This window comes from Globicephala melas, chromosome 3, assembly GCF_963455315.2.
Source record: "Globicephala melas chromosome 3, mGloMel1.2, whole genome shotgun sequence".
Taxonomy (NCBI): Eukaryota; Metazoa; Chordata; class Mammalia; order Artiodactyla; family Delphinidae; genus Globicephala; species Globicephala melas.
Genome location: NC_083316.1, coordinates 30,265,493 through 30,291,176, shown reverse-complemented (window position 1 = coordinate 30,291,176; position 25,684 = coordinate 30,265,493). Strand labels below are relative to the sequence as shown.

The 25,684-nt window shown below is 39.5% G+C and overlaps 1 protein-coding gene across 4 annotated transcripts in view; it reads left to right on the top strand.

Moving 5' to 3' along the window:
• The window catches only part of CPLANE1 (ciliogenesis and planar polarity effector complex subunit 1), a 126,304-nt gene that overhangs the window by 53,939 nt on the left and 46,681 nt on the right, over nucleotides 1–25,684 (top strand). For 3 of the 4 annotated variants that reach the window (XM_060295716.1, XM_060295715.1, XM_060295718.1), the window contains 12 exons: nucleotides 315–507; nucleotides 4,109–4,402; nucleotides 4,578–5,348; nucleotides 6,790–6,956; nucleotides 8,062–8,194; nucleotides 9,055–9,109; nucleotides 12,576–12,680; nucleotides 14,174–14,245; nucleotides 15,989–16,098; nucleotides 16,445–16,640; nucleotides 17,261–17,368; nucleotides 21,634–21,884. In XM_060295716.1, coding sequence (XP_060151699.1) covers nucleotides 315–507; nucleotides 4,109–4,402; nucleotides 4,578–5,348; nucleotides 6,790–6,956; nucleotides 8,062–8,194; nucleotides 9,055–9,109; nucleotides 12,576–12,680; nucleotides 14,174–14,245; nucleotides 15,989–16,098; nucleotides 16,445–16,640; nucleotides 17,261–17,368; nucleotides 21,634–21,884 — 2,455 coding nt within the window. The remainder of the gene's footprint in view (nucleotides 1–314; nucleotides 508–4,108; nucleotides 4,403–4,577; nucleotides 5,349–6,789; nucleotides 6,957–8,061; nucleotides 8,195–9,054; nucleotides 9,110–12,575; nucleotides 12,681–14,173; nucleotides 14,246–15,988; nucleotides 16,099–16,444; nucleotides 16,641–17,260; nucleotides 17,369–21,633; nucleotides 21,885–25,684) is intronic. The other variant, XM_060295717.1, reaches the window with a different exon arrangement.

The window sequence follows — 25,684 nt, the reverse complement described above, 5'->3', positions numbered from 1 at the left end:
AGGCAAGTAAAATGAACGTGAGAACTGTCCTGTTATTGGTGTTATGGGTTGTAACACCATAGGGAGGGGACCATGGCTGACTAGACATTACATGTCCCTTAATTACAGCATTTGGATGAATAACTGTGCTGATGACAAATGTGTCTGGGGGCTGAGGGATAGAGTGAGATTGGCTTTAGAGTTTAAATTTCCTGAAAACCTCCAGAAAGCTTTTAAAGTAGAATTAAAAAGTAGGATCAAAATACTCAGCTCATAGACATCTAATTTGTTTCTTTCTTGATTAATGTGTTTTTTATTTATATGCTTCCACATAGTGCACGGATCTCTGCATGTAAAGAGAAATCTTCCTCAGCTCCACCTTTGGTATCAAATAGAGTCACTGTTGCTTCACAAACACCTGGGCCAACAGCTCAGCCAACCCAGAGAAACGAACCCAGGGCTCAGTTATCACATTATTCCGATTCTGTTAGGGAAATGCTCCAAGATGAAATGTTTAAATTAGTTCAGGTAAGCACATCTTCATATAAACAAGTAAGTCTACACATGATATATATGTAAGGTTTTAAAATATGAACAAACTTCCAGAGACGGACAAGTTAAAATTAAATTGCAGGGCCTCTCTGCTTTGGGCACTCTTGCTTTGTTATTCAGAAGTCCTAACTCTAGGGACTAGAGTCTAGGCTGAGTTCCCTACTTCCCATGGCGACTTTTTTTTACTGAGCTCTTGGGGATGCAGAGCTGCTCACAAAAGTGAGGTGGGGGATAATCAAACCAGACCAGCGGCCCCTGCTCAAAGGTGCGCAAAGTTTATTTTCTAACACAGCCTGTCACATCACATTTATCATCCCCAAACCAAATGTTGGCTTGGTTTGAAATTGTCGGCTGCATTTTAAAGTATTGTTCACTTTGCCTTCCATCATCTTTTTCTCACCTGGTTATCCTTTCCTCTGTCTACCAACAATTTTTAAATATTTCCCTTTTCTGTTTTATTCCTTAAACATTAATTTCCCTCAGATCTCTTCTCTTCATGTGTTCTACATTCACTTTCATATCCTTTTTGTTTTTAATTGTACAATTTTCTTTTTTATTTATTTATTTTATTTTGCGCTGCGTTGGGTCTTAGTTGCTGTGCGTGGGTTTTCTCTCGTTGTGGCGAGCAGGGGCTACTCTTCGTTGTAGTGCGTGGGCTTCTCATTGCAGTGGCTTCTCTTGTTGCGGAGCATGGGCTCTAGGCACACGGGCTTCAGTAGCTGTGGCACGCGGGCTCAGTGGTTGTGGCTTGTGGGCTCTAGAGCGCAGGCTCAGTGGTTGTGGCTCACGGGCTTAGTTGCTCTGCGGCATGTGGCATCTTCATGGACCAGGGTGTGAACCCATGTCCCCTGCACTGGCAGGCAGATTCTTAACCACTGCGCCACCCTGGAAGCCCTCATATCCTTTTATGTGATGCAGTATACCATTTTTTTTTTTTTTGCGTTACACGGGCCTCTCACTGTTGTGGCCTCTCCCATTGCGGAGCACAGGCTCTGGACGCGCAGGCTCAGCGGCCATGGCTCACGGGCCCAGCCGCTCCACGGCATGTGGGATCTTCCCGGACTGGGGCACGAACCCGTGTCCCCTGCATCGGCAGGCGGACTCTCAACCACTGCGCCACCAGGGAAGCCCCAGTATACCATTTTTATATGGATAATTCTGGGCACTAATTTTGTGAGTTTTTCAAATATGTGTACAGATTTTTATAAATACGACTCTTTTGTAATTAACTCATGTACAGCCTCATCCTGTATAGTTTAACAGTGAATGCGCCTGTGTGGTGCCTGGGCCCACAGCCAGGCTTGTGTGGCGTTCCCATGACTTCGTGACTGATTGGTGTCTTCCCATGTGGACTGTGGCCTGGCCAGAGACCCTCACACATCCCACTGTGGGGCAGCCAGGACTGTTCCCATCCTCCTAGCATTCCCATACCCCTCCTCTTGCCCTGCCCACACCCCTCCTCCAATAGAGACCTATGCCCTCCGTGACAGCTCCCCATGTGCTGTTGCTGGGATGTTTATACTAAAAAAAAAAAATCTTTGAACTATGGGTCCTGATGGGAATACTTTTTCAGCATGTCCCACTGTGCCATGGAACTTTTTGAAACTGATTTTATTCTTATTCTTCTGAGTCTCTTCTTTCCCTTTTCTGTTTACTAGCATGACCTGTTTTACCTGCTTAAAGTTTTAGAAGCATTTGTCAAACTTGTTTTTTGGATTACCTAGGGACTTTGCTGGTCACTGCCCTGTATATTTAACAAATTCTCCAGATAATTCTGGAGAAGATTAAGAATCACTGTCTTAGAGGGTCATCTTTACCTTCTTTCACTATGCATATCCAGTGTTTTACTATGCCCTCTTGACTCTTTTGCCCACATTGTATGTCAGTACAGTTACTTGCTATTTCTATAGCGGTAGCCAACCTTAGGTTCTTAGAACTTCATACTTCCATTGTCTCATATATGCATTTCTGAGACATTTTTCCCCAGATATTGTTTTAATACTCTTACTTTCCGGCTTTAAAATCTTCAGTAAATTTCAGGCACAAATTTGTATACTATATGATATCAGTCATGTTTTAAAAATACAAAGAATGGAACTTCCCTGGTGGTGCAGTGGTTAGGAATCTGCCTGCCAATGCAGGGGACATGGGTTTGAGCCCTGATCTGGGAAGATCCCGCATGCTGCAGAGCAACTAAGCCCATGCGCCACAACTACTGAGCCTGCGCTCTAGAGCCCGTGAGCCACAACTGCTGAGCCCACGTGCCACAACTACTGAAGCCCATGTGCCTAGAGCCCATGCTCCACAACAAGAGAAGACACCACAGTGAGAAGCATGCGCAGCGCAATGAGGAGTAGCCCCCACTCACTGCAACTAGAGACAGCCCACAGCAATGGAGACCCAAAGCAGCCAAAAATAAATAAATAAATAATAAAAAAAATAAAAATACGAAGAATGAAAGGATATACACTAAAAAATGTCAATACTAGTTATCTTTGGGAATAAGATTATGAATCATTTTTATTTTCTTTTTTATCCTTTTTTTTTCTGTAATAAGCATATATTTCTTTTGTAATTGAAGGGACCTACATTTTTTTTTAAAACCCGCAGTGTTTCCTTATTGGCTTGTTTTAAGAAGTGCAAATTCCTCTGTTGGGCTTGAAAGACCCCCATGGACAGCTTTTATCTTCCCTCTTTTCCCACCATACTCTCACAAGTCCAGTGGTTCTCAAAGTGTGGGCCCTGAACCAGTAGCATCAGCATCACTTAGATATTAGGAACACAAATTCTCAGGCTGCCATCCCAGACCTACTGGAATCAAACTCTGGGGATGGGGCTCAACAAAGAGTGCTTTTAGAAGTCCTACAGGTGGCTCTGATGCATGCTACAGTTTGGACCACTGTACTAACTTCTCATTAGCTATAAATTTCCTGCTCCATCTAAGCCAGTGTACATGCTAGTGGTTCCCAAGCTTTTCTGTACATTGAAATCACCTAGTCATCTTAAAAAATACTAATCCTGGCTCACATCCCCCGGATACTCTGATTTTATTGGTATAGGGTGTGACCTGGCCATTGGGACTTTTTAAATGCTCCTCAAGTGATTTTGTTATTCAAGGTTTGTCAGCCACAGTGCATACCTTTGCCTTTCACTCGGTCAGCCCTTCCACAGGAATTCCTCTCTCTTCACCTGTTGCTAATCTCTGCTTTTTTCTTTCCTGAAAAAACCCTGCCACAACACACCCATTTTAGGAATTCTTTAATTATCCTCACCCACTCCATCACACCACTCCTTTATGGTCCCAGGGATGTTTATGTAAACTGCTTTACAGATAGTCCCAAGTCTCACTAGGAGTTCATATTGCTAGTTGACAGCTCCTTGAAAACAGGAAGCTATTCTTCTTTTCCTTTTTTTTTAAAAATCTCTCCCAGCTCTGCTTCCTATTCAGCATTTATGGGTCCAGCAGTTACTAAGACAGAAGTATGACTATTCTGGAATACTCAGATAATTATTGTTGCTTCTTTAGGTTCTTTTCATTATATTTTAAGATGTTTCTTTAATTTTTATTTTATCCTAGCTGCAACAGATCAACTTCATGAGCCTAATGCAAATAGTAGGATCATCCTTTGCTAACCTCCCGGATATACATCAACTTCTACAGCAGTCTCAGTCTGTGCATTTGGTGGGAAGCCAAGGATCAAACCCCACAAGAGGGAGTAATGATGTTGAAGACACCAGTAGAAATCTGAAGAAGAGATTTTTCGTTAAACCACAACCCATGGGAGAGTACACCAGAGAGCCTGGCAAGAACAGCCCACACTGCCATAAAGGAATTGTGCAATCTGATGAAAATAGTAATGGAAATTTACAGGTAATGCATTTTAAAATACCATTAAAGTTGTCCTAGTAGTTCAGTTGTTGGTTATTTGAGTAAGTAACTTATTTAGTAATTATATTCCACCTCCTCCAAAACATATTGAACATCATTTAAAAAGTAGGAGTTCGTAATGTATTTTAATCTTACATAATATTTTTTTCTCTTCCAGAATGTTCCACATAGGAGTGTTCCTTTTTGTCAATTAGAAGGCCAAACCCAGAATAGAGGACTAACTCCAGCATCTCAGAGCTTACCAACCACTTCATTGTCTCCAGCCCCTGCTGGAAATACTCACCTCCACCTTTTGTCCACGTCTTCTGCTATTCTGAAGACACCTGAACTTATCCCCACTGCAAAAACTTTCAGACCTGGTGATGGTTTTCCTTTGCTTCAATTTCAGCCCAAGCCCGAATTTAAGCCCCTTTCCTTCCATGCAGAAAGAGTTCCTCAAGTTCCCTTCAGTCCTCCGCCACAGCCAAGAGTGGCTTGGGGATTATCTGATTTCTTCCAGCCTCCTTTGCCAAAGAGAGCAATGGACACTACTTCAATGTCCCATTTGAATTTGAGCCAGTATAATACTGAAGCCATAAAAAAAGCAGTTGAGCAGAAGAAATGGGCAGAAACAATAATTACAGAAATTCCTAAGCATGTGAACTTGGATCAGTATGTTGGACAAGAAAACTTGACACCTCAGCAGGACTCTGCAACATTTATAAAACCAGAAAAACTGTTTGATGTTAAGCCAGGGCCCTTTGAGATATCTCCTCAGAATTCTTTTGGACTTCCATTATTGCACCTGCAACTTAAACCTCCTTCTGTATTTTCCTCTGCCTCAAGAGCATCAGTTACAGTTCCATCAATACCTATTAGAACTCTAGCAGAAGAAAGCAAATACCCAAGACTATCACTACTTCATTCATGTCTATCCCAAGAAAATATGGTAATGATTTTTGCAGAGTGATACAAAAGCACAGTCCTGCCTTTTTCATACCATAAATATACACTCAGTGAAAAGGTCTTATACACTTCTTTTTTTTTTTTTTTTTGCGGTACGCGGGCCTCTCACTGTTGTGGCCTCTCCCGTTGCGGAGCACAGGCTCCAGATGCGCAGGCCCAGCGGCCATGGCTCACGGGCCCAGCCGCTCCGTGGCATGTGGGATCTTCCCGGACCAGGGCACGAACCCGTGTCCCCTGCATCGGCAGGCGGACTCTCAACCACTGCGCCACCAGGGAAGCCCACACACTTCTTTTTAAAGAAATAATGCTTCTGTTATTGAAAATAACATACAAAATTTGGTTTAAAATAATAATGGAGTACCTTAAAGGTTTTAGGTTTTTTTCATGTATCAGTACCAGAGTTTTCTAGACTCTTTCAAAAAGATGTTTCTGAGATTCTGCTCAGAGAAGAAATAAGAAGTAAAATAAAATGACCAGTGTTCTTGTGTGTGTGTGTGTGTGTGTGTGTGTATATATCTGTCTGTCTAGAGAGAGAGCATTGTTTGGGGTTCCTAGCAATTGTGATATGATTCCCTTCAAATCTACTACAGGTTAAAATTGTTAAATTTAGACCCAGATCTGTAAGTAGTTTTACATATTAAAAAATTATATCTTTTTAAAATACTTTAAACACAAAGATTAAATCTTTATAAACCCACCAAATCATCTTTAAAGTTGTAACCTTTGATTTATGAAATTAAGATTGTTTAGGTTCTAGTTTTGTAAATCAGTATAGTTGAGTATTTGAGTAATTCATTCTCTGGTACACTTTTAAGATTTGAAAATGGTGCTGGGAAAAGAAATGTTCATTCCTTAGAAAAAGTACTTACCGTGCCTTCCTTTCTTCTGAACGTATTATGAACAAAAAAGAAAGGATTAAAGGAGTGGAAAAGTAGACATTTTGGGAAGGTTCTAAAGAAATATTTTTAATTAGAATAGTATAATGAACCCCCAAGTTACCATCACCCAGCATCAGTGGTTATCAACATATTGCTAATCTGTTCCATCCATAATCTCCACCCGTGTGCATCCTCCCTATTCCAAAGAATTTTAAATCAAAGCTAGACGTTATATAACTTCATTTATAATTTTAAGAAGGAAGATTTTTAATATGAAAAAGAAATTAAGAAGATGAGGACTTTTAACATAATTTCTGAAATAAAATGCCCAGTTGAAATTTTCAGGAAATGATTTCTAAAATCATTTGTACTTGAAGATCTGCGTACTCGTCTTACCAGTCCAAATCAGTTTGTTTTCTTTGATATGTTCTATTTCTTGCACGTCTTAGTTTAATTTAAACCAATGTTTTTCTCAGTTTTTTATTAACATATTGCCTAATTGAGGTTTGTAATTGTAAATTACTATGCTTTGTTTTTTTCTTATAGTACCAAAACCCACAACTTATTCCACTTGAAAACCTTATTGCATTTAAACAAATGCAACAAAAATTAACGCATAATTTATTTGAACAAGGCGATCCTGGACACCTCCAACTTCTACAAGTCAAAATAGAATCATCTGAAATGAGACAAGGAAAGGACAGTAAAAAAAGGCAAGTTTTAAGTGAAATTTTATTTGAGCATATACCTGCAAATGTACCTGCAAGTTTATTATTAGTGACAATAATATAGTTATAAGATGAAAGTTATCTGGTTCAGCCTCCCAGCCTGACACAATTGCGTATTCAGTTTCCTTGTCAAGTGTCATGCATTTGAACACATCTTGTGATGAGAAAAATTCCTATAATGTGAGAAACAAATACTATTATTTTTTACATTTTATTAAGGAATTCTTTCCTGGCATTCATAGGCTAGAGGTTTCTTTTTACATTTTTCTCTAACAGGATGAGCAGTCATCTTTTGCAGCACAAATATTTGATATCATGAAATCTTCCATATACTGTCCAATACACTGAAGTAACGTTTATTGTTATTCTTCTTACCATATTCTCCAGACTCTTACAGGAAGCAGTGATGTGAATTGTTTCAGGGCACTAAGAAATGCGCATGTAAAAAGCAAGGCTGTGACTTCTAATGAAGAGCATTTATAATGTTTTACTCATAATGGATGTTCAAAACATGTATTAACTGGTAGATTATTACTTAGTTTAGAAAGTACTTTAAAAATTTCACATTTATCAGACCCTAAAATCTACTACCAGTGCTCTCTTTCCAGAAATGGTCTTTCCTTCCATCTTTTCCAGGTAAACCCTCTTCAAAGTAAGTTTTCCCCTTAACTTTTTGGGCTCTCCTTCCTCCTTGCTGGGATTTCCTCCTTGCTGAGGTGACTGAGTGTGCCTAACTTCTTCAGATAGGTGAATAGAGGTATCCAGTAAGGTTTCTGGGGCCAGCTTAGAATCTGCAGAAAAGAGAATTTGAAAATTACCTAAAAGGTGTAACTCTAACCTGGGACTCTAGTGACTAACACAGAAAAGTCAGTTCAGTAGTAGAGGAACTAGAAATAACTTTCATGGGTCCCTGACTTCTGCTTATATTTGCTTGTATTCTAGCAGAATATCTTGCTAATTTAATTAAATGGCACTGAAAATAATTTATTGACAAAATTTTGATAACTGTCCCACTGCATAGCATGATACAAATGAAAAACTGATGTTACTAAAATAGTAAAAATATATTTTGCACTATTGTTTTTAATAGACAAAGACGACGAGCTGAAAAAGAGCTGCAAGAAAAAAGATCAGAGAAACTAAGGAGAAAACCAAGTGTGACTTTCCAACCAGAGGATTTCATCATTAATGATAATGATTCAGAAATAGTTATGAAGCCCAAGGTATAGAAAAACTATAATACATTCTTCCCTGGTCTGCATGTACACAGAGTTTAGAATGTCTGTGGTTTATCTAGTCGTCTGATTGCTGGAAGCTTCTGATTGTGACTAGGAGAACCTTAACATCATTAAGCACATAAATCTCTGCTGCATCCCTCTGTGCAACAGTAGACAAACAGTTGTGAATGTGAAAAGCAACTTGTTGGTAAATCAAAAACTGTAGTTTAGAGCATCTGCTTGTGTGACTTATATTTGAAATCACTCTTCCTTTTTTCTATGACATCTTAATGCATATCATGTTATTTGGGTTTCTCCTATGATAGTTTCACCTAACCCTTTTAGGTGCCTCTAGGATTTCCCAAACATAGGTTTGTTATGCAACCTATATTTTATATCAGATCTTTGCGAACACTCCTTCTAAATTTGGTGACTATTTACCTGTATTTTCAACAAGAGTTTAAATAAACAGAAATAGTTTTGTTTACTTGAATCTTAGCACCCTTTTTTCAGTAAGTCCTCAAGAACATGTCTAGAGGCACTTAGTAAAATGTTGAGTCCATGAACAGTTTTGATATTATTTGTGAGTTAAAGCTAGTCTTACAGGAGAGAATTGCATATTGTAATTTAGTAACTGCATTAAATTGGTAATCCTCTTTTTTATTGTTTGACTTGTGAATTTCGTAAGTATCTTTGTGGAGTTACTTTGATAGAGTAAATAATTTGATAGAATAAATATTTCTAGAATTAAAGGATTTTAAATTATACCTAAAAAATCAACATTTCTCATAGCTATTGAATATTTTTTTCAAAATAATGACTGTCTTTGAGTTAATCATAACTTGATCATTTGGGGATTCATTTAGGAGCAACAAGAACATCATGGTTCCCAGCCTTTGGAAGACTTTGACATTCCTTTTGGTATGTATATGCATGATTAATGTCACATCTCCATTCAGAGTTAAAATCAGCTTTCTAAAAATATGTAGATACCCACCCACTTCCCAGGGATACTGGGAAAAGCAGAAATGTTTATGTAAGTGTTGTATGTTGTAAGCACTGTTAAAATGTTAGTTATGATATATGAAAAAAATATAAAAATTAAAAATATGTAGATAAAAATGAGACCAAATTGCTTTCATGTTATCTTTGACAGGATGGTGTTTATGTATGTATGTATGTGTATGTGTTTGTTTTGATGTGTTATCCATTAGAGCAGTGGTTGACAAAGTATGGCCCACAGACCAGATCTGGATTACACCTGCTTTTGTGAATCAAGTTTTATTGAAACACAGGCATGCCCATTTATTTACACATTGTCTATGACAGCTTTCACATTGCAGTAGGTTCCATTTGTTGCAAAAGGGACCATATGGTTCACAAAGCCTAAAATATTTATCATCTGGCCCTTTACAGAGTTTACCAACCCCTATAGTAGAGCGATGCAATTAATTAGAATCTCAAGTAAGATATTGATATATAAGGCCTAAAAGGAAATTATTGGAGAACACGCCTGGAGTCAAATTAATCATAGAAAATACATATACATTAAAGTAAAGGAATCAGTTCAGAAAAAAGAACTTGTTTATAGATAGTAAATTCTTTTCTTTCTTGAATTAGTCAATTCATTTCTTGCTACTGAATGTACATGTTCTCCAGGCTTTCTCTTCAGTATTTTTCACACATATACACACAAACACTCTTGTACCTCTGCAACCATTCACTCTCATGACTTCAGCTCTTAAATTTTTTTGGTGACATTCAAATATACATCTTCCCTCTCTTTCTTTTCTACTTTCCCCTTAAATTCAACATGTTCACAGGAGTTCTTTGGTGGCCTAGTGATTAGGATTCTGGGCCCCGGGTTCAGTTCCTAGTCGGGAAACTGAGATCCCACAAGCTGCATGGCGTGGCCAAAACAAAAACAAAAAAAACATGTCCACATTTTTTTTTTTTTTTTTTTGGTGGTACACAGGCCTCTCACTGTTGTGGCCTCTCCCATTGCAGAGCACAGGCTCTGGACGCGCAGGCTCAGTGGCCATGGCTCACAGGCCCAGCCGCTCCACGGCATGTGGGATCCTCCCGGACCGGGGCATGAACCCGTGTTCCCTGCATCGGCAGGCGGACTCTCAACCACTGCGCCACCAGGGAAGCCCAATGTCCACATTTTAAACTGGCATTTTCCTATTAGTGATATCACCACTCATTTGATTGGACAAGATTTTTACCTTGGAAGTCACCCCTGATTTATCCCTCACATCTGTTACCCCATTCCTTCACATAATCCTTGGCCTGGTGCTCCCTCCCTTTTTTGGTGCCACGATCCAGCATCAGGCCTCTGCGTGCTGAGCAGTTGTCTCCTCACTGACCTGCTTAGCTTCTGTTTCTCAGCTTCTTAATCTGTCTGGTGTTCTTCTTTTCCACACACTTGTCTTAAAACCATTTTCTTTTTCATTCTTGATAACATTCTTTCTCTTCACAAAGGTGGTACATATTCACTGGAGAAGATTTAGAAAATGCAAGTAGAAAATAAGACCAATATTAAAATCTCCAATAATCCTTCTGTCTAGAGATAACCAGTGTTAATATTCTTCTAGAGTTTATTTTCTGAATATCCCTACTCTCTATATATCTATAAATTATATATGTGTGTGTGTATATATATATATTTATATATAAAAAGAATACCTCCTCTACTTGTTTATAACTTACTTGTTTTTACATACTAGTATTAAGGTATATATCTTCCCATTTTACTAGATATTCTTCTACAATGTCATTTAAAATGACTGCGTAGTACTCCAGTGAATGTATATTGTGTCATTCCAAACAACAACAATTCTCCAATTCTGTGACATCTACTGGGTGTCCTATAATTCAATTCCATTCTAACACTAATAACCTATAGTTAGCACAGACCCCAGAGGTTAAGGAATCAGTCGCAAAAAACTCCCTATTTCCTTTAGACACCAGCTGCAAATGGGGTCCCCCAACACCTGCATTTTTGTCTGGTCAAATATAAATTCAGGGATTCCCATGACACCCCCGCCCCCTACCACCAGGTTTACTAATTCTCTAGAACAACTCTAGAACTCACAAAAGCACTTTATTTGTGGTTACAGTTTCATTATAAAGGATACAACTCAGGAACAGCCAAATGGGAGAGATGCATAGGGCAAGGTATGGGGTTTGAGGACACAGAGCTCCCACACCCTTTCTGTGTGCACCAATCCCCAGCACATCCACTTAATCATCAACCTAGAAGCCCCCTCAGCCTCGTTGTCTCAGGGTTTTTACTGAAATTTCATTACATAGGCATGATTGATTACATCATTGGCCATTGGTGATTGAACTCCAGCTGCTCTCCCTTCCATGGAGGTGGGAGTAAGGTGGGGCTGATAGTTGGTTCCTCTGGTGACCAGCACCCATCCTGAAACTATCTAGGGGCCTGCCAGGAGTCATTAGCCTAAACTCAGATATGATCAAAAGGGGCTCATCATGAATAACAAAACATACTCCTACCACTCAGGAAAATCCAAGGGTGTAAGGAGTTTTGTTCCTGGAACCAAGGACAAAGACCAAATATAAATATTTTTTATTATACTACCAAGTGCCATCATTGATACTCTTTTATTCTACTTAGACTCCCTGGGTACTCTCCCAGGAATATCCACATCAAAACCTAAACTCCCATAATAGTCTTTGGACTTTGATTCTACTTCCTGCTGAATGTTTCCTCCAGGGTGGAAATTACCTCAGGTACAGCATGTGCAGTCTGAATTCATTATCCCTTCCCTACCAACTGGTTTGTTCTTCTGTGTTCTCTATCTCCATTTGTGTCACTACCAACTTAACATCAAAACACACATTATTCTGAGTTCTGCTTTCCCCTTCCCCCTCTCAACCAATCAGTAGCCAGTTCTTGCTTATTTTACTGTCGTTGTAATTCTTAAATTTATCCTCTCTCCTCTATTCCTCACCATTACTAGGTGCTTATTTGAACTGCTGCAGCAACCTCATCTATGTGATTGCCTTACTTTAATTTTATCCACTCAAATTTATTTTCCACACACTGGCTGGGGTGGTTTCTCTAGAACATCAGTCTGACCATATCATTTCCCTGCTCAACAACTTCTACTGGATCTTCATCAGTCAGAAGAATAGGTTTCTAGCCTGGGCATACAGAGTCCTTCACAATTTTGGTTTTAATTCTACTGAGCTGCCTGTGAGGGTCAACTTAGATACCACTTCACTCAGAAAGTCCATTTTAGTAACATCTTGACACTGAATTCCTCACCTCCCTTGAGTTAGGTACTCTGCTTCTGGGCTCCTGGTAATATATTGGCTTCTCAATGATTGCTTCCAATGTTTTGTTGTTATATTTAAGAAGAACTCCAGGATAATGTTAATACATCAGCTGGATTGCATTTCATGGCCTCTGTAAAAAAGAAAGTTAAAGGATGTCAGGATGCAAGTACAAATACAGACCCAGGTAAAATGCTATTTCACTTTAATTTTTAAAATTCATTACATTTTGCAATATTTAATATATCTCAACTTTTTTTTCAAAACAGTGATTTAAAGGGAATTTAAAATTATGTGATAGGGACTTCCCTGGTGGTCCAGTGGTTAAGACTCCACGCTACCAATGCAGGGGGCCTGTGTTCAATCCCTGGTCATGGAACTAAATCCCGAATGCCTCAACTGAGAGATCCTGCATGCCACAACTAAAGATCCCTCATTCCTCAACTAAAGATCCTGCATGCTGTCACTAAAAGTCCCGCACATGGCAATGAAGATTCGGCATGCCGCAACTAAGACCCAGCACAGCCAAATAAATAAATATTTAAGTAAAAAATAAATGAATAAAATTATGTGATATTAGTTACTCATCCCAGCTTCTTGTCCCCAGCCCTGGTATATACTTTACACATTTTAAACCAAAATTAAATTTTAAATTGAATTTATGGTAACTTCATTAAAACATAATAGGTATTTGTTTAAAAATGCCATGGACTACATCCTAAATCAGTAGAAATAATATATATTCTAAAATTTTTTATTTTTTGGCTGCGCCATGCGGCATGTAGGATCTTAGTCCCATGACCAGGGATTGAACCGCACCCACTGCATTGGAAGAGCGGAGTCTTAACCACTGGACCGCCAGGGAAGTCCTGGTAGAAATAATATTTTGAATTTGGGTTCTCTGTGCCATAATTGACTTCACTAGAATTTTATGCCTAAGATTGAGAGGCCTGAAGCCGTGGCTACTGAAGTTGAGTTAGGAAGAGAAGGACTAGATTGGGTTTAGTGTGGGAAGAATATATGTAACTATGTCCAAAAATAGAGAAAATAAATGTTGGAGGAGCTATTATTTGGAATTTTGCCTGACAGACTTCTTCATTAATGTAATGAATGAATGTATTAGGTGGTTTCCAGTATTTTTCTCCTATGAATGATGCTTCAGTGAGTAACTTCTTGCATAGAGCCTTTTTTGTTGTCGTTGTTCATCACTATGATTTAGCTAACTCTTTTACCCTTTACCAATCCAGTAGATTAAAGAAAAAGGCCTCTAACTGTTATTTTAATTTTTATTTCTTTCTGAATGAGGTTGAGCATGTACAAGTTTTTTTTTAATAAGATTTTTTTTGATGCAAATGGTGAGTGCGCATTTGAGAAACATTCTTAAATGTATCTTTGAGAAAGCCTAGGAGGTACTTGACTGCTCTGTAGTCTTCTAAAGTCAGCAGCCTATTTGCTAGAAGTTTGTTATTCATTCAGGTGATCAGGCCCAGGATATAAATAGTAATAAAATCTAAAATTATCATATTAATTAAAAAATTAAATTCTTAAGCTGTCTACTTTTCTACCATGTTTTATACACAATATATAAAAATCTGCACTTGTATATTTAATTTTTTCTGTGCTTGTGAAATCCTTTTTCTGTTTTCTCTTTTTGTCCCAAATCTCCTAATTGAATACAAGATAAAGATGCTGCTTCTCAAGAAGTTGTTTCTGAATGTCATAAAAATCAACAAATCATTTCTTCCTCATCAGGTGTGATTTCTTTCTTTTTTTTTCTGAGAACACCATGACTAGTTAAAGGTTATGTCTGCATGACGGCCGAAACAGGAGTTACCGACCCCCATAAAAAAAAGCAGTTAAACCAATCAATTGATTTAATAGAGATAGAATGAGAATTTAAGTATTTTCACTTTCTTTTTTTCTAGTTTTTTAAAAAGTTTATTTATTTTATTCATTTATTTTTGGCTGCATTGGGTCTTCGTTGCTGCACACGGGCTTTCTCTAGTTGCGGCAAGCAGGGGCTACTCTTCATTGCAGCGCATCGGGTTCTCATTGCGGTGGCTTCTCTTGTTGCAGAGCATGGGCTCTTGGCACGCGGGCTTCAGTTGTTGTAGCACGTGGGCTCAGTAGTTGTGGCTTGTGGGCTCTAGAGCGCAGGCTCAGCAGTTGTGGCGCATGGGCTTAGTTGCTCCACGGCATAGGGGGATCTTCCTGGACCAGGGCTCGAACCTGTCTGTGTCCCCTGCATTGGCAGGTGGATTCTTAACCACTGTGCCACCAGAGAAGCCCTTTTTTTCTAGTTTTTTGGTTGTCATGTGGTTTAAATTCAAGCCTTGGTGCCAAGTTTCCAGTACTCAGTATTGCAACGAGTTATATTTTGCTTGTGAAATTTGAAAGTAATGTTCTATTAAAAATGCAATGCTAGGGAAAAAAAATACAATGCTAGGAAATAAGATTAGAGTTGTAGGACAAAAGGCACAGAGTTAGACTGCTGACTTATTGTGACAGGCTTCTATATTGTTTTGAATAAGAAGCTAATGACTTTTGTAAAATTAAGATGTTAGACATTTTAAGTGGTAAAATTTAACTATGGTCTTTATATATACTAAGAACTACTGAATTGTACATTTTTAAAGGAGATGAATTACGTCTCAATAAAGCTGGTTAAACAAGCGAACAAGCAACAAGAAACAGTGTGGAAAGTAAAAAAATAAATTAGTTATGATTAATTTCCTAAAGCCTGGTTTTATTGAAATTTTAAACAAGCAAAACTGACTTAATATATCTGAAATTGAAAAATGAAATTATAGCATGTTCTTGGTATGACTTAGATATTTCATTATTCTTGTGAGCCATTCATATGAGAAAAGCAATAGTCAATATGCATCAATTCTGAATTATTCTAGAGTAATTTGCCCTTAGAATAGAATACAGTTTGCTTTAATTTATTTATAAATATGAAACTTCTACTTAGATTTTCAACAAATATCCTTTTTTTTTTTTTGGTTGCGTTGGGTCTTCGTTGCTGTGCGCAGGCTTTCTCTAGTTGCAGCGAGCAGGGGCTACTTTTTGTTGTGGTGTGCAGCCTTCTCACTGTGGTGGCTTCTCTTGTTGCAGAGCACGGGCCCTAGAGCACGCGGGTGTCAGTAGCTGCAGTGTGTGGGCTCAGTAGTTGTGGCACGCAGGCTCTAGGGTGCGTGGGCTTCAGTAGTTGTGGTACGCATGCTCAGTAGTTGTGGCTCGCAGACTCTACAGCACAGGCTCAGTAATTGTGGCGCACGGGCTTAGTTGCTCCGCAGCATGTGGGATCTTCCTGGACCAGGGATTGAACCTGTGTTCCCTGCATTGGCAGGTGGATTCTTGACCACTGCGCCACCAGGGAAGTCCGTCCAACAAATGTCTTTAATGTTGTTTGTTGCTAACTTTTTCTTACCAAGTTAATGACATAGAGCTATTTACAGATTTTTTTACTATCCTGATTTTTCTTATTTTTAGAACATGAATCTTTCAATGTTCCTCAACTTTTGGCACCAGATGTATATCTGAATCTCAAACTTTCCACTGAAATACCAGAGAAACCTCTGTCACCTTCAGCAAGTGAAACGGTACTAAATTTGGAAGTTTTAATAAGAAGTTTTAATAATACCTTTGTGCTAAATTTTATTATGGTCATCTGCATTATTCAGTTGTATAGGTGAAATGAGGCCAAAAATCTCATCTACATAGATTTGTTGGAAAGGTCAAAAATTAGTTTAAAATTTAAATATTGTGCCCCCAAATACTGTAAACCAAAACCATCACACATACTTCCTGAAGTTTGCCCTAAGTTAGGCTTATATAAGCTCTTCTTGCCTTGAGAATTAAACCTTTTTGGGGCAGGGGTAGGGTAGAGTGGCCGTACTATAAGTAAAAAGAATGTAACCCTCTTTGATTTTGTGTGTTTTGGTTCAGATTGGGCACACTTACATAAATGTGATTGACATTGAAGCTGATGATCTACACAAATTACCTGTTAGAGAAGAGCCTTCAGATGATAATAGTATCAAACAGCAAAGCGATCGTCTAGAAGTCCCATCTTCTGCAGAATTACATTACATGGCAGCTTCAGTTACTAATGCTCTTCCCCTGCACAATTTTAAGAGTCAAGGTAATAATTTTTTCTACTTTTAAAATAAATTTAAAACATTTTGAAAAATTCTTTAATGTAGCATTGTTACCCCTACTTATGTCTCTTAGCTCTCCTCCTCCAAATCCACTGTAATTTTATTTTATTTATTTTTTTAATAAACGTATTTATTGATTTCTTTATTTTTGGCTGTGTTGGATCTTCGTTGCTACGTACGGGCCTCCTCTAGTTGTGGCGAGCGGGAGCGACTGTTCGTTGCAGAGTGTGGGCTTCTCACTGCAGTGGTCTCTCTTGTTGCAGAGCACGGGTTCCAGGCACGTGGGCTCAGTAGTTGTGGCTTGCGGGCTCTAGAGCACAGGCTAAGTAGCTGTGGCACATGGGCCCAGTTGCTCCATGGCATGTGGGAACTTCCTGGACCAGGGCTCGAACCCATGTCCCCTGCATTGGCAGGCGGATTCTCAACCACTGTGCCACCAGGGAAGTCCAAATTCATAATTTTAGATGTTTATATTCACATTTAGAAATGTTCTGTTAATCTTTTAAATACCTTGTTTATAAGTTTAGAATCAATCTTTTTATGCCTTTCGTATTCTTGATAGAATCTGGCAATTCTGCTATGGATTTATTTTTTAAACCTGCAGAAGTGTCTCCAACCTTTCTGGATGGAAGAAGCTGGAGAGCAGGCATTCCAGAAGTGAAGGAGCCTTGCATCACCTCACCTCCACCATCAGACCTACAGCAGGACAAAGGTGAATGCCCTAGATTTATAGCATAACTTTCCCCTTTCTCTGAATTACCGTTATATTAGAAATAAGCACTAAAACTTGATCACTGCAGAGGAAACCAGAAAAAGGGTTTTTCCCTTGCTAAGGAGAGTAGGGGCAGATAGGTAAATGAGATAGAGTCATGGTTCCAAGCCTGGGACCCAGGGATATTGTGCAAGGAAACTACAGATCTGTTTGTGCATATGTCTTTTCTCAAATAATGAGGCTAAAAATAAATATCCTGTGGAATTTCATGAGTGTTTTGGTATTAAAAAGGAATTCTCATATTTTAGAAGGTGGGAAGTTCTAGAATAGCACATAGAAAATACACAGGCTTGGTAGCCAATAGTACTTTATTAGTAAAATATTCAGTTTTATAGTCATAAATCAGGTTGCATTATTGTAAAATATTTGCAAGATTTAGAAGAATGTTTCTCCAAAACCTAAACTTATTACATCTGCGAATCATTAGATTAATCTAGTATGTAATCAGACTTCCTGCAGCAGAGACCTAATGCCTCTTCTGGCTTCCACAACTGTTGGGAGGAATGGGCCTATCCTTGTGGTCATCAGCTGCTTGGGTGCAAAGTCCAGCATTGCCTTTTCATTGTGCATCAACAGCAGACACTCAGGAGATGTGAGGAGCAAGGAAGGGATGGGTAGCAGGGAAACTTCACCTTAGGATGTGTTAGAGCATGTGTATTACAGCTGTGTATACAATAAGTACCAGCATTTCAGATTTTGAAGCCTTTGTCCTCTCTCTCCCCTGCCATGGGACTGCTAGGTGCATGGGTAGTGGAGGGAGGATGTCTGAAGCTGACAGTCTTTCAGGCTGGGGAAGTGTGTGGGGAAATGAAAAGACCTTGGCTTTTATCAGTAGATTCAAATAGAACAGACCTGACTTTCAGTCTCAGCCCTGTTACTTAATAGCTTGGAGACTTTTTGCAGGTAATTAACTTTATCTGATCCTCATTTGTATCTCTGTAGGATACAACCTCATAGGGTTGTCATGAGGGTTGCATCTAGCCAAATGCCTGTGACTACTTAAGTACCCTGTTAGTTTCCTTTCATTTTCACACCAACTTGACTTTTGAACTTCTGACAAACTAGAACTGGACTGATCTCCCTGTGACCTCAGAATATCTTAGGACAGCATTTAAAATGACTATAAGCTACAGGTTAATTTCCTCCATCAGTGAGATCAAGTCTATATTCAACCTTTTGGAAGATCCTTCTCTGAGGAGATCGGTCATGAAAATATGTCAGTGGACCCTTCTACTATTACTAAAGAGAACTTAAAAATGCCAATTTAAAAGGAAGAGTTTTATATTGTGAAATTAAATTCTGTCATGGTATACATAGTATACTTTAAAGACTCAGAATATAGTCACAGTAGAGTTGAGTGGGATTTGTATTATAAGAAAAGGCTGGGAGAAGGGAGGGACAGGGTTCTTAGGTATTTAAAACAAAAGCAAAAGCCAAACAAACAATACATTTCTGTTTTAGTGAGACCTCACCATTTTGAATGACAGTAGCTTACTATTTTAGAAACCATCTCCAACAGGAATACTATCAGTAACAGCAAGCAGAGCTTTGCTAGGCAGAGGGAGAGCATTGCAGGGTCAGTGGAACTCAGTATTTTAAATCACCTCCTAAGTGATTTTTTTTTCAGTTAGTCAGTGAGAGTGGAACAGTTTCTCCATAGGAAGGGAAACTAGTTTCATTATGTATGTAAGCCATTCCAGATTTTGAGCACATCCATCTCTTTTTTGCTGTATATTCTACTTGAAGTTTGCACACCAGATTCTTTCCTGCGTGAATAAGGGAGATACTGCAGGATGCCAAGAAACAAGAAGGATAGGTGGCAAAGTACTGTGAGAGTCAAGCTAAAAAAAGGGTAGGGCCAAAACAGGTAGGGAAAGATTATGTGACTGCCATTGCCAACACTGGAATTTACCTTTATCTTCTCATGGGAAGCTTCTCCTTAGACTGGGACTGAAGTATAATCACTACTTAACATTTGTGTAGTAATTCACAGTTTTCAGAGTATTTTTTTGGATAATTTGATCTTCACAAAATCTCTATGAGTTAGGTAGGACAGGCATCATAATCCTCATTTGACCAACTCTTCATTCACTCAACACTAAGTTAGGGACAATATATTGGAACTGAGGAAGAGCGTAATACCAGGCTCTGTGTCCTTGGGCTCATATATGGGGGGAAGGAAGGCAGGGAAGTAAAGAGATGATTATGATACAGCATGGTAAGTGCAGTTACGGTGATAAGGATGAGACTGTTGGGAAATATAGCATCTAATCTATATCTGGGGAGGATTGGGGCTATTTAGGGGAGAGCCACCTAAATGGAATCTTAGAAGTAGGATCTAGCGAGGGAACGGTGCATACAGATGGAGAGAATAGATTGTGCAGTGACTCAGAGGTTTGACGGAGCTTGCTGAGTGTGAGAAAATTAAAGTTCAGTGTGCTTGGAATTTTTGTTTTTTAAAGAAATAGCGAGAAATGAGCTGGATAGGCAGGCCAAGGGAAGACAATGCCATTGTCTCTCATACTGAGACATTTGAACCTTTAAGGTGAAGGCATTAGAGAAACGCTGAAGGATTTCAGGTGGAAAAGGAAAAATACCAGATTTGGATTTTAAAAGATCTCTCTAGGGCCTGTGTGGAAGTTGGGCTAGAGAGAAGTGAAATAAGTTAGAGATAAGGATACTGTTTGGGGTCCATTGGTTGTGAACGCTTCAGCTAAGCACTGGTAGTAGGAATGAGGAGATGATAGGTACGTGGATCCTCAATATTTGGTGTCACGTTGGAACTGAAGGAAGGAAGAACCTCGAATGTGTCTCAGGCCTCTGGCTTGGGAAGCTGGGTGAATGACAGTGCTTACTCCCTGAGCTGGGGAATCGGGGAAGGAGCAAGGTGAATGGGCTGAAGTGATGAGTTTGGTTTTATATGCTTTGGGGACAGCCTAACTGAGATGACCAGGATACAGATGGATTTAAGGGCTGGAGCTCAGAAAGAGTGCCATTTGGATGTGAGAGTCAGCAGTGCATCTGAGACCTCACCCAGAGAGGGTGGGTTGAGTGAGAAGAGACGTGAGCTGAGACTGGCGCGCTGGAAATACTGAAGGGTAAAAGGAGTGGGTGGCGGAAGGGAAGACCAAGATGACAACTGAGAAGGGAGAGCGAGATAGGGAGGAGAAAACCCAGAAGCCAAAAGTGTTTTAAATTTGTGACAACAATCAGTTGGGCTTAAGAGTAGAGTCAGTCATTGGCTTTGATATGGGCCTTGGGAGGTTTAATGTTTGCCTAAGGGCCCACGTAGAAGCAGTAATGGCCAACATTGGACCTAGGTTTTACTGTGTGACATTGTTGGTTTTCAAGGAGAGTTTTAAAAAGTCATAAAAATAGTAAGGTTGCTTTTTGATGAAGTGTATTTTTGTAGCAGAAGATAAAAGTAACATTCAAATTGCATTGTATATGGAACTTTGTGGTAATGGTAACACTGTTATGTATTCTTATCTCACAACAAAGACAAATCTCAGAAGTCAAGAAGCTGAAATGGTATTTCTAAGTATATTAAGTTAAAACTGATCTGGAAGGGAATGTTATGCTGACTTAAAATGAGGTCTTCAAAAAAGTAGATCTGCATCTACTTCTGTTTTTTTTTTTTGTTGTTGTTGTTGTTTTTGTTTTTTTTGCGGTACGCGGGCCTCTCACTGTTGTGGCCTCTCCCGTTGCGGAGCACAGGCTCCAGATGCGCAGGCTCAGCGGCCATGGCTCACGGGCCCAGCCGCTCCACGGTATGTGGGATCCTCCCTGACCGGGGCACGAACCCGCGTCCCCTGCATTGGCAGGTGGACTCTCAACCACTGCGCCACCAGGGAAGCCCTGCTTCTGTTTTTTGGTTGGTTTTTTTTTTTCGTTTTAAAAAAATTTATTCTATGATTTTTTTTGTTATTGAACTCAAGTTATTTATTTATTTATTTATTTGCGGTACACGGGCCTCTCATTTTTGTGGCCTCTCCCGCTGCGGAGCACAGGCTCCAGACGTGCAGGCCCAGCGGCCATGGCCCACGGGCCCAGCCGCTCCGTGGCATGTGGGACCCTCCCGGACCGGGACACGAACCCGCGTCCCCTGCATTGGCAGGTGGACTCTCAACCACTGCGCCACCAGGGAAGCCCCTACTTCTGTTTTAATTGTAGTCAATTCTGATATTACCTTTATTAATATTTAGATACTCCGAAGCCAGATCTTCGATTCAAGGAACCAAGCTCAAAGTCAGATGCCTCAGATTACCCGCTGTGGGAACTACTACAGGATGTCTCTGCCACTCGTCCTGCACCAAGCTCTGCAGCTCGCCGGCTAGAGCATCTCACCTCAAAGCTTCAGAAAATTGATGAACAGCTGTTAGCAATACAGAACATTGCTGAAAACATAGAGCAGAATTACCCGAGACGTATCATGCTAGACCGACATTGTATTAAGGTAGGCTGTCTTTATTTTAGTTTTTTGTTTGTTACCTACTTATTAAATTTGTAGTGTGATATAATTTTAGACTCTTGATTTTTCAAAATAATGGGAAATTTGGTTTCTTTAGGCTAGGGTTTCTCAACCTCAGCATTGTTGACATTTGGGCCAGATATTTCTTTGTTGTGGGAGTTTGTCCCATGCATTGTAAGATAATTAGCATCCCTGGTCTTGACCCACTAGCTGTTAGTAGCATTCCCCTCAGCTATAATAATCAAAAATGTCTCCAGGCATTGCCAAATGTCCCCTGGGAGAAAAAATCACTCCCAGTTGAGAACCACTTAAACGTTAACCTTTTAAGAAGTGAACTCTTGCTTCCTACCAGGAAAATAAATATATGAATTACAAAACCAGAATGTGGTTTTAGATAAACCCTGCTCATAATTGAGTATCATTTTCTTCGGCAAGATTTTTATAACTTTACAAACAGTGTTGTCCTTATATTTTGAATTCTGTTTCTTTCAGATATTTTATACAACGGGATTACTAGTGCTTAGAAGTTTTCTGTATCTTTAAAAAGTATTCAGAATAAAGAGATTGATGTTTATGTATATTGGTATATCATGGTAGTTAGACCAATAGGAAGGAAGTCTCAAACGTTAATTACTTACTTTGCACAAGCATCCTGTCTTTTTTTTTAGGAAATAAAATTTATATAAAATAAAGGTTAACGAACAAATGGTAAAAATATTTTGAATGTGTTAAAGCCTTATATTGAGAAATGCAAATTGGTTTGCAGGAAACGAATTCCATCAGTGACATGTCTAACAAATATTCTAGGTTGCTAAGATGTTGATATTTTAAAAGATAAATTTATTAGGTTTACAGCATTTCTTTAATCCAAACATTTAACAGTTATTAAAAGGTTAAGGTTAAACATATGTGAAACTACACTGAAAAAAATATATGAAGTAGGACTACTGGGTTTTTTAAAAATTTTTATTGGAGTGTAGTTGATTTGCAATGTTGTGTTAGTTTCAGGACTACTATTAAGTAATGACATTATGGTGTTTTGTTGGTTGTTTTCCTTTTTGTTTTTAATCCAGGTTTAGATCTGTTATATCCAAATTAATGTTGAGTGTCAGAGTTGTCCTTGGAAGTCCATATTCCAAGGAATCCCTTTCAAAATCCCTTATCTTCTAGTTTATTAAGCGTATCTAAAGCCAGATATGTTGCTTACACCTGAATCTTGTCTTGTTCCTGGCTTGTTCACTCTCTCCAGAGCCCATGAATCATTCGTTCCTTTAACAAACATTTATCGACCTTCTACCACATGCTAGGCCCTGTGCTAAGTTCTGGGACTAGGAAAGTAAATAAGGCATAGTCCCTACTCTCAAGGAGCTTAGAATCTAATAAAAGAAGATAGATGTATGCACCAAAAATACATGTGAACAGGGTGCTGTAAGGACACACAGGTACATATGGCCTGTTGTGACTGTATAGGTAAGTGAAGCTATGGCACCAGAGAAGGCTTCGTAGAGGTGATTCTTGAACTGATAATGAATTGATATTCATCAGTTCGATGAGCAAGGGCTGATGAAAACATCGTGAGCAAAAGCAGAATGGCATAGAGTATTTGGGGAACTACATCAATGTTAGCGGAAGGTAGCAGTTGATGGGACTGGGCTTTAAGATGCCTGGCAGGAGAGGTAGGTAGGGCAGATAGGGAAGGATGGAAAGTGTTGTTTGCTGTGCCAAGAGAGTAGGATTTTATTCTATAAGCAGGCAATAGGGAACCACTGAGGAATTTTAAGCACTGAAATGATATGATCAGACACTCTGGCAGCCATGTGGTGAATAGAATGGAGAGGAAGAGACTAGGAACAGGGAGATTGGTTGGGTCACAGTAGTTCTAGGCTAGCTGTTTGTTAGAATCACCTTGGGAACTGTCAGAAGTGCAAACTCATGGGCCCCATACCTATGAAATTCTGATTTTAGGTAGGTCTGGGTTAGAGCCCAGGAATCTGTATTATTAACAAGTTTCATAAATGATTCTTAATCAGTTAGCTCTATATCAGGTCTATTTTTTTTTTTTTTTTTTTTTGGGCGGTACGCGGGCCTCTTACTGTTTTGGCCTCTCCCGCTGCAGAGCACAGGCTCCGGACGCGCAGGCTCAGCGGCCATGGCTCACGGGCCTAGCCGCTCCACAGCATGTGGGATCTTCCCAGACCTGGGCACGAACCCGTGTCCCCTGCATCGGCAGGCGGACTCTCAACCACTGCCCCACCAGGGAAGCCCTATATCAGGTCTATTGATTGGTGTTTGGGATCTGGTGAATAGTACCAAGCCAAGAAATAATAATAACCTGAACTTTGGCACTGGGGATGGAGGGAGGATGTAGCAGGATTCAGAGGTTGAGTGGCTGTGGGAAGGTGAAGAATAATGCAGAGATTCACAGTAGACTCCAGATTTCCAGCCTGGGTGAATGTTGGAGTCATTTTCTAAACTAGGGTAGAGGAAGTGTGTGTCTTTTGGGAGGAGTAAGACAGAGATTTCAGTGAGGGCCACGTGAAATTTGAGGTGCTGTGAGATTAGTAGGCATTTGGATATCTGTTGATGCTTCTGGAGCTCAGGAGCTAGATCCGGGGTGATGGTACAGGTTTTAGAGTCATCAGTTAGGAGAAAGTTCAAATTACAATAGTGAGGGCACTCACCCAGAGAGAGCATATTGAGTAAGGAAAAAGTGGGTTAAGATCAGAATTCTGTGGGTGCACTAACTTTTAAGGATGGGGATGCAACAACAAAGCTTAAGAAAATAATCTGAGGGAGGGAAGATGCTCAGGAGAAAGCAAGCCAGAGGAGGAATTCCAAGAAGAATTTCCACAGATCTGGGCCATTAGATAAAAGGACAGCTGTGCATGTCAAGATCACTTGGGATGCTTCTTCAAAATATACATGCCAGCCCTATTGAAAGGCGTGGGGCGGAGAGAGAGAAAGGGGAATGACTTTGCAAGGAGGAGGGCGTAGGTCACACATTTGTATTTTTTGAAAGTTCCCACAAATTCTGATACAGGTCCCCTCTCAGCCCAAGCCTTTCCAAACTGGAAGGTAGGAATTATGTCTTTTGCTTGGTGCATGCAGGCAATTGATAACTTTATTTAATGGCTGTCTCCGTGCTCTCATTTTTAGATTCTGACAGAAATAAAATCATGTTCATATAATAAAGACTTACTAATGGAACAGTTATTAGTAATTGTAGTACGAGCTTGGGAGACAATTTCAAAAGAAGAGTTCTAAAAATGGTTGATCAAACTCTATTCTTCCGAGGTGACTACTTTGAAGGAAATAGAATTGATTTAAATGAAAGGTTTGGCATATTGGCTTAAAATGTTCTCACCCTATTATAATGCACACATAAATACAAAGATTTGTACTTGCCCATTTTAGTTTAAGAAAACAGCTTGTAGGTCTGGAAGAGGCTGAGGGACACCGTGGACACACCGACTACATGCCTTAAAGATATGGGTTCAAGTCCATGTTCTGGATTTGCAAGTCACTGAATTTCTCTGGGCCTTATTCCCTCATCTTTAAAATGAAAGGTTTTGTTTTCTTCAGATAAATACCCCAAAGTGGAATTGCTGGATTGTATGTTAGATCTATTTTTATTTTTTTGAAGAACCCCCATACTGTTTTCCATAGTGGCTGCGCTAATTTACATTCCCACCAGCAGTGCACAAGGGTTCCCTTTTCTCCACATCCTTGTCAATACTTGTCTCTTTGATAATAGCCATTCTGTCTGGCATGAGGTGATACCTCAT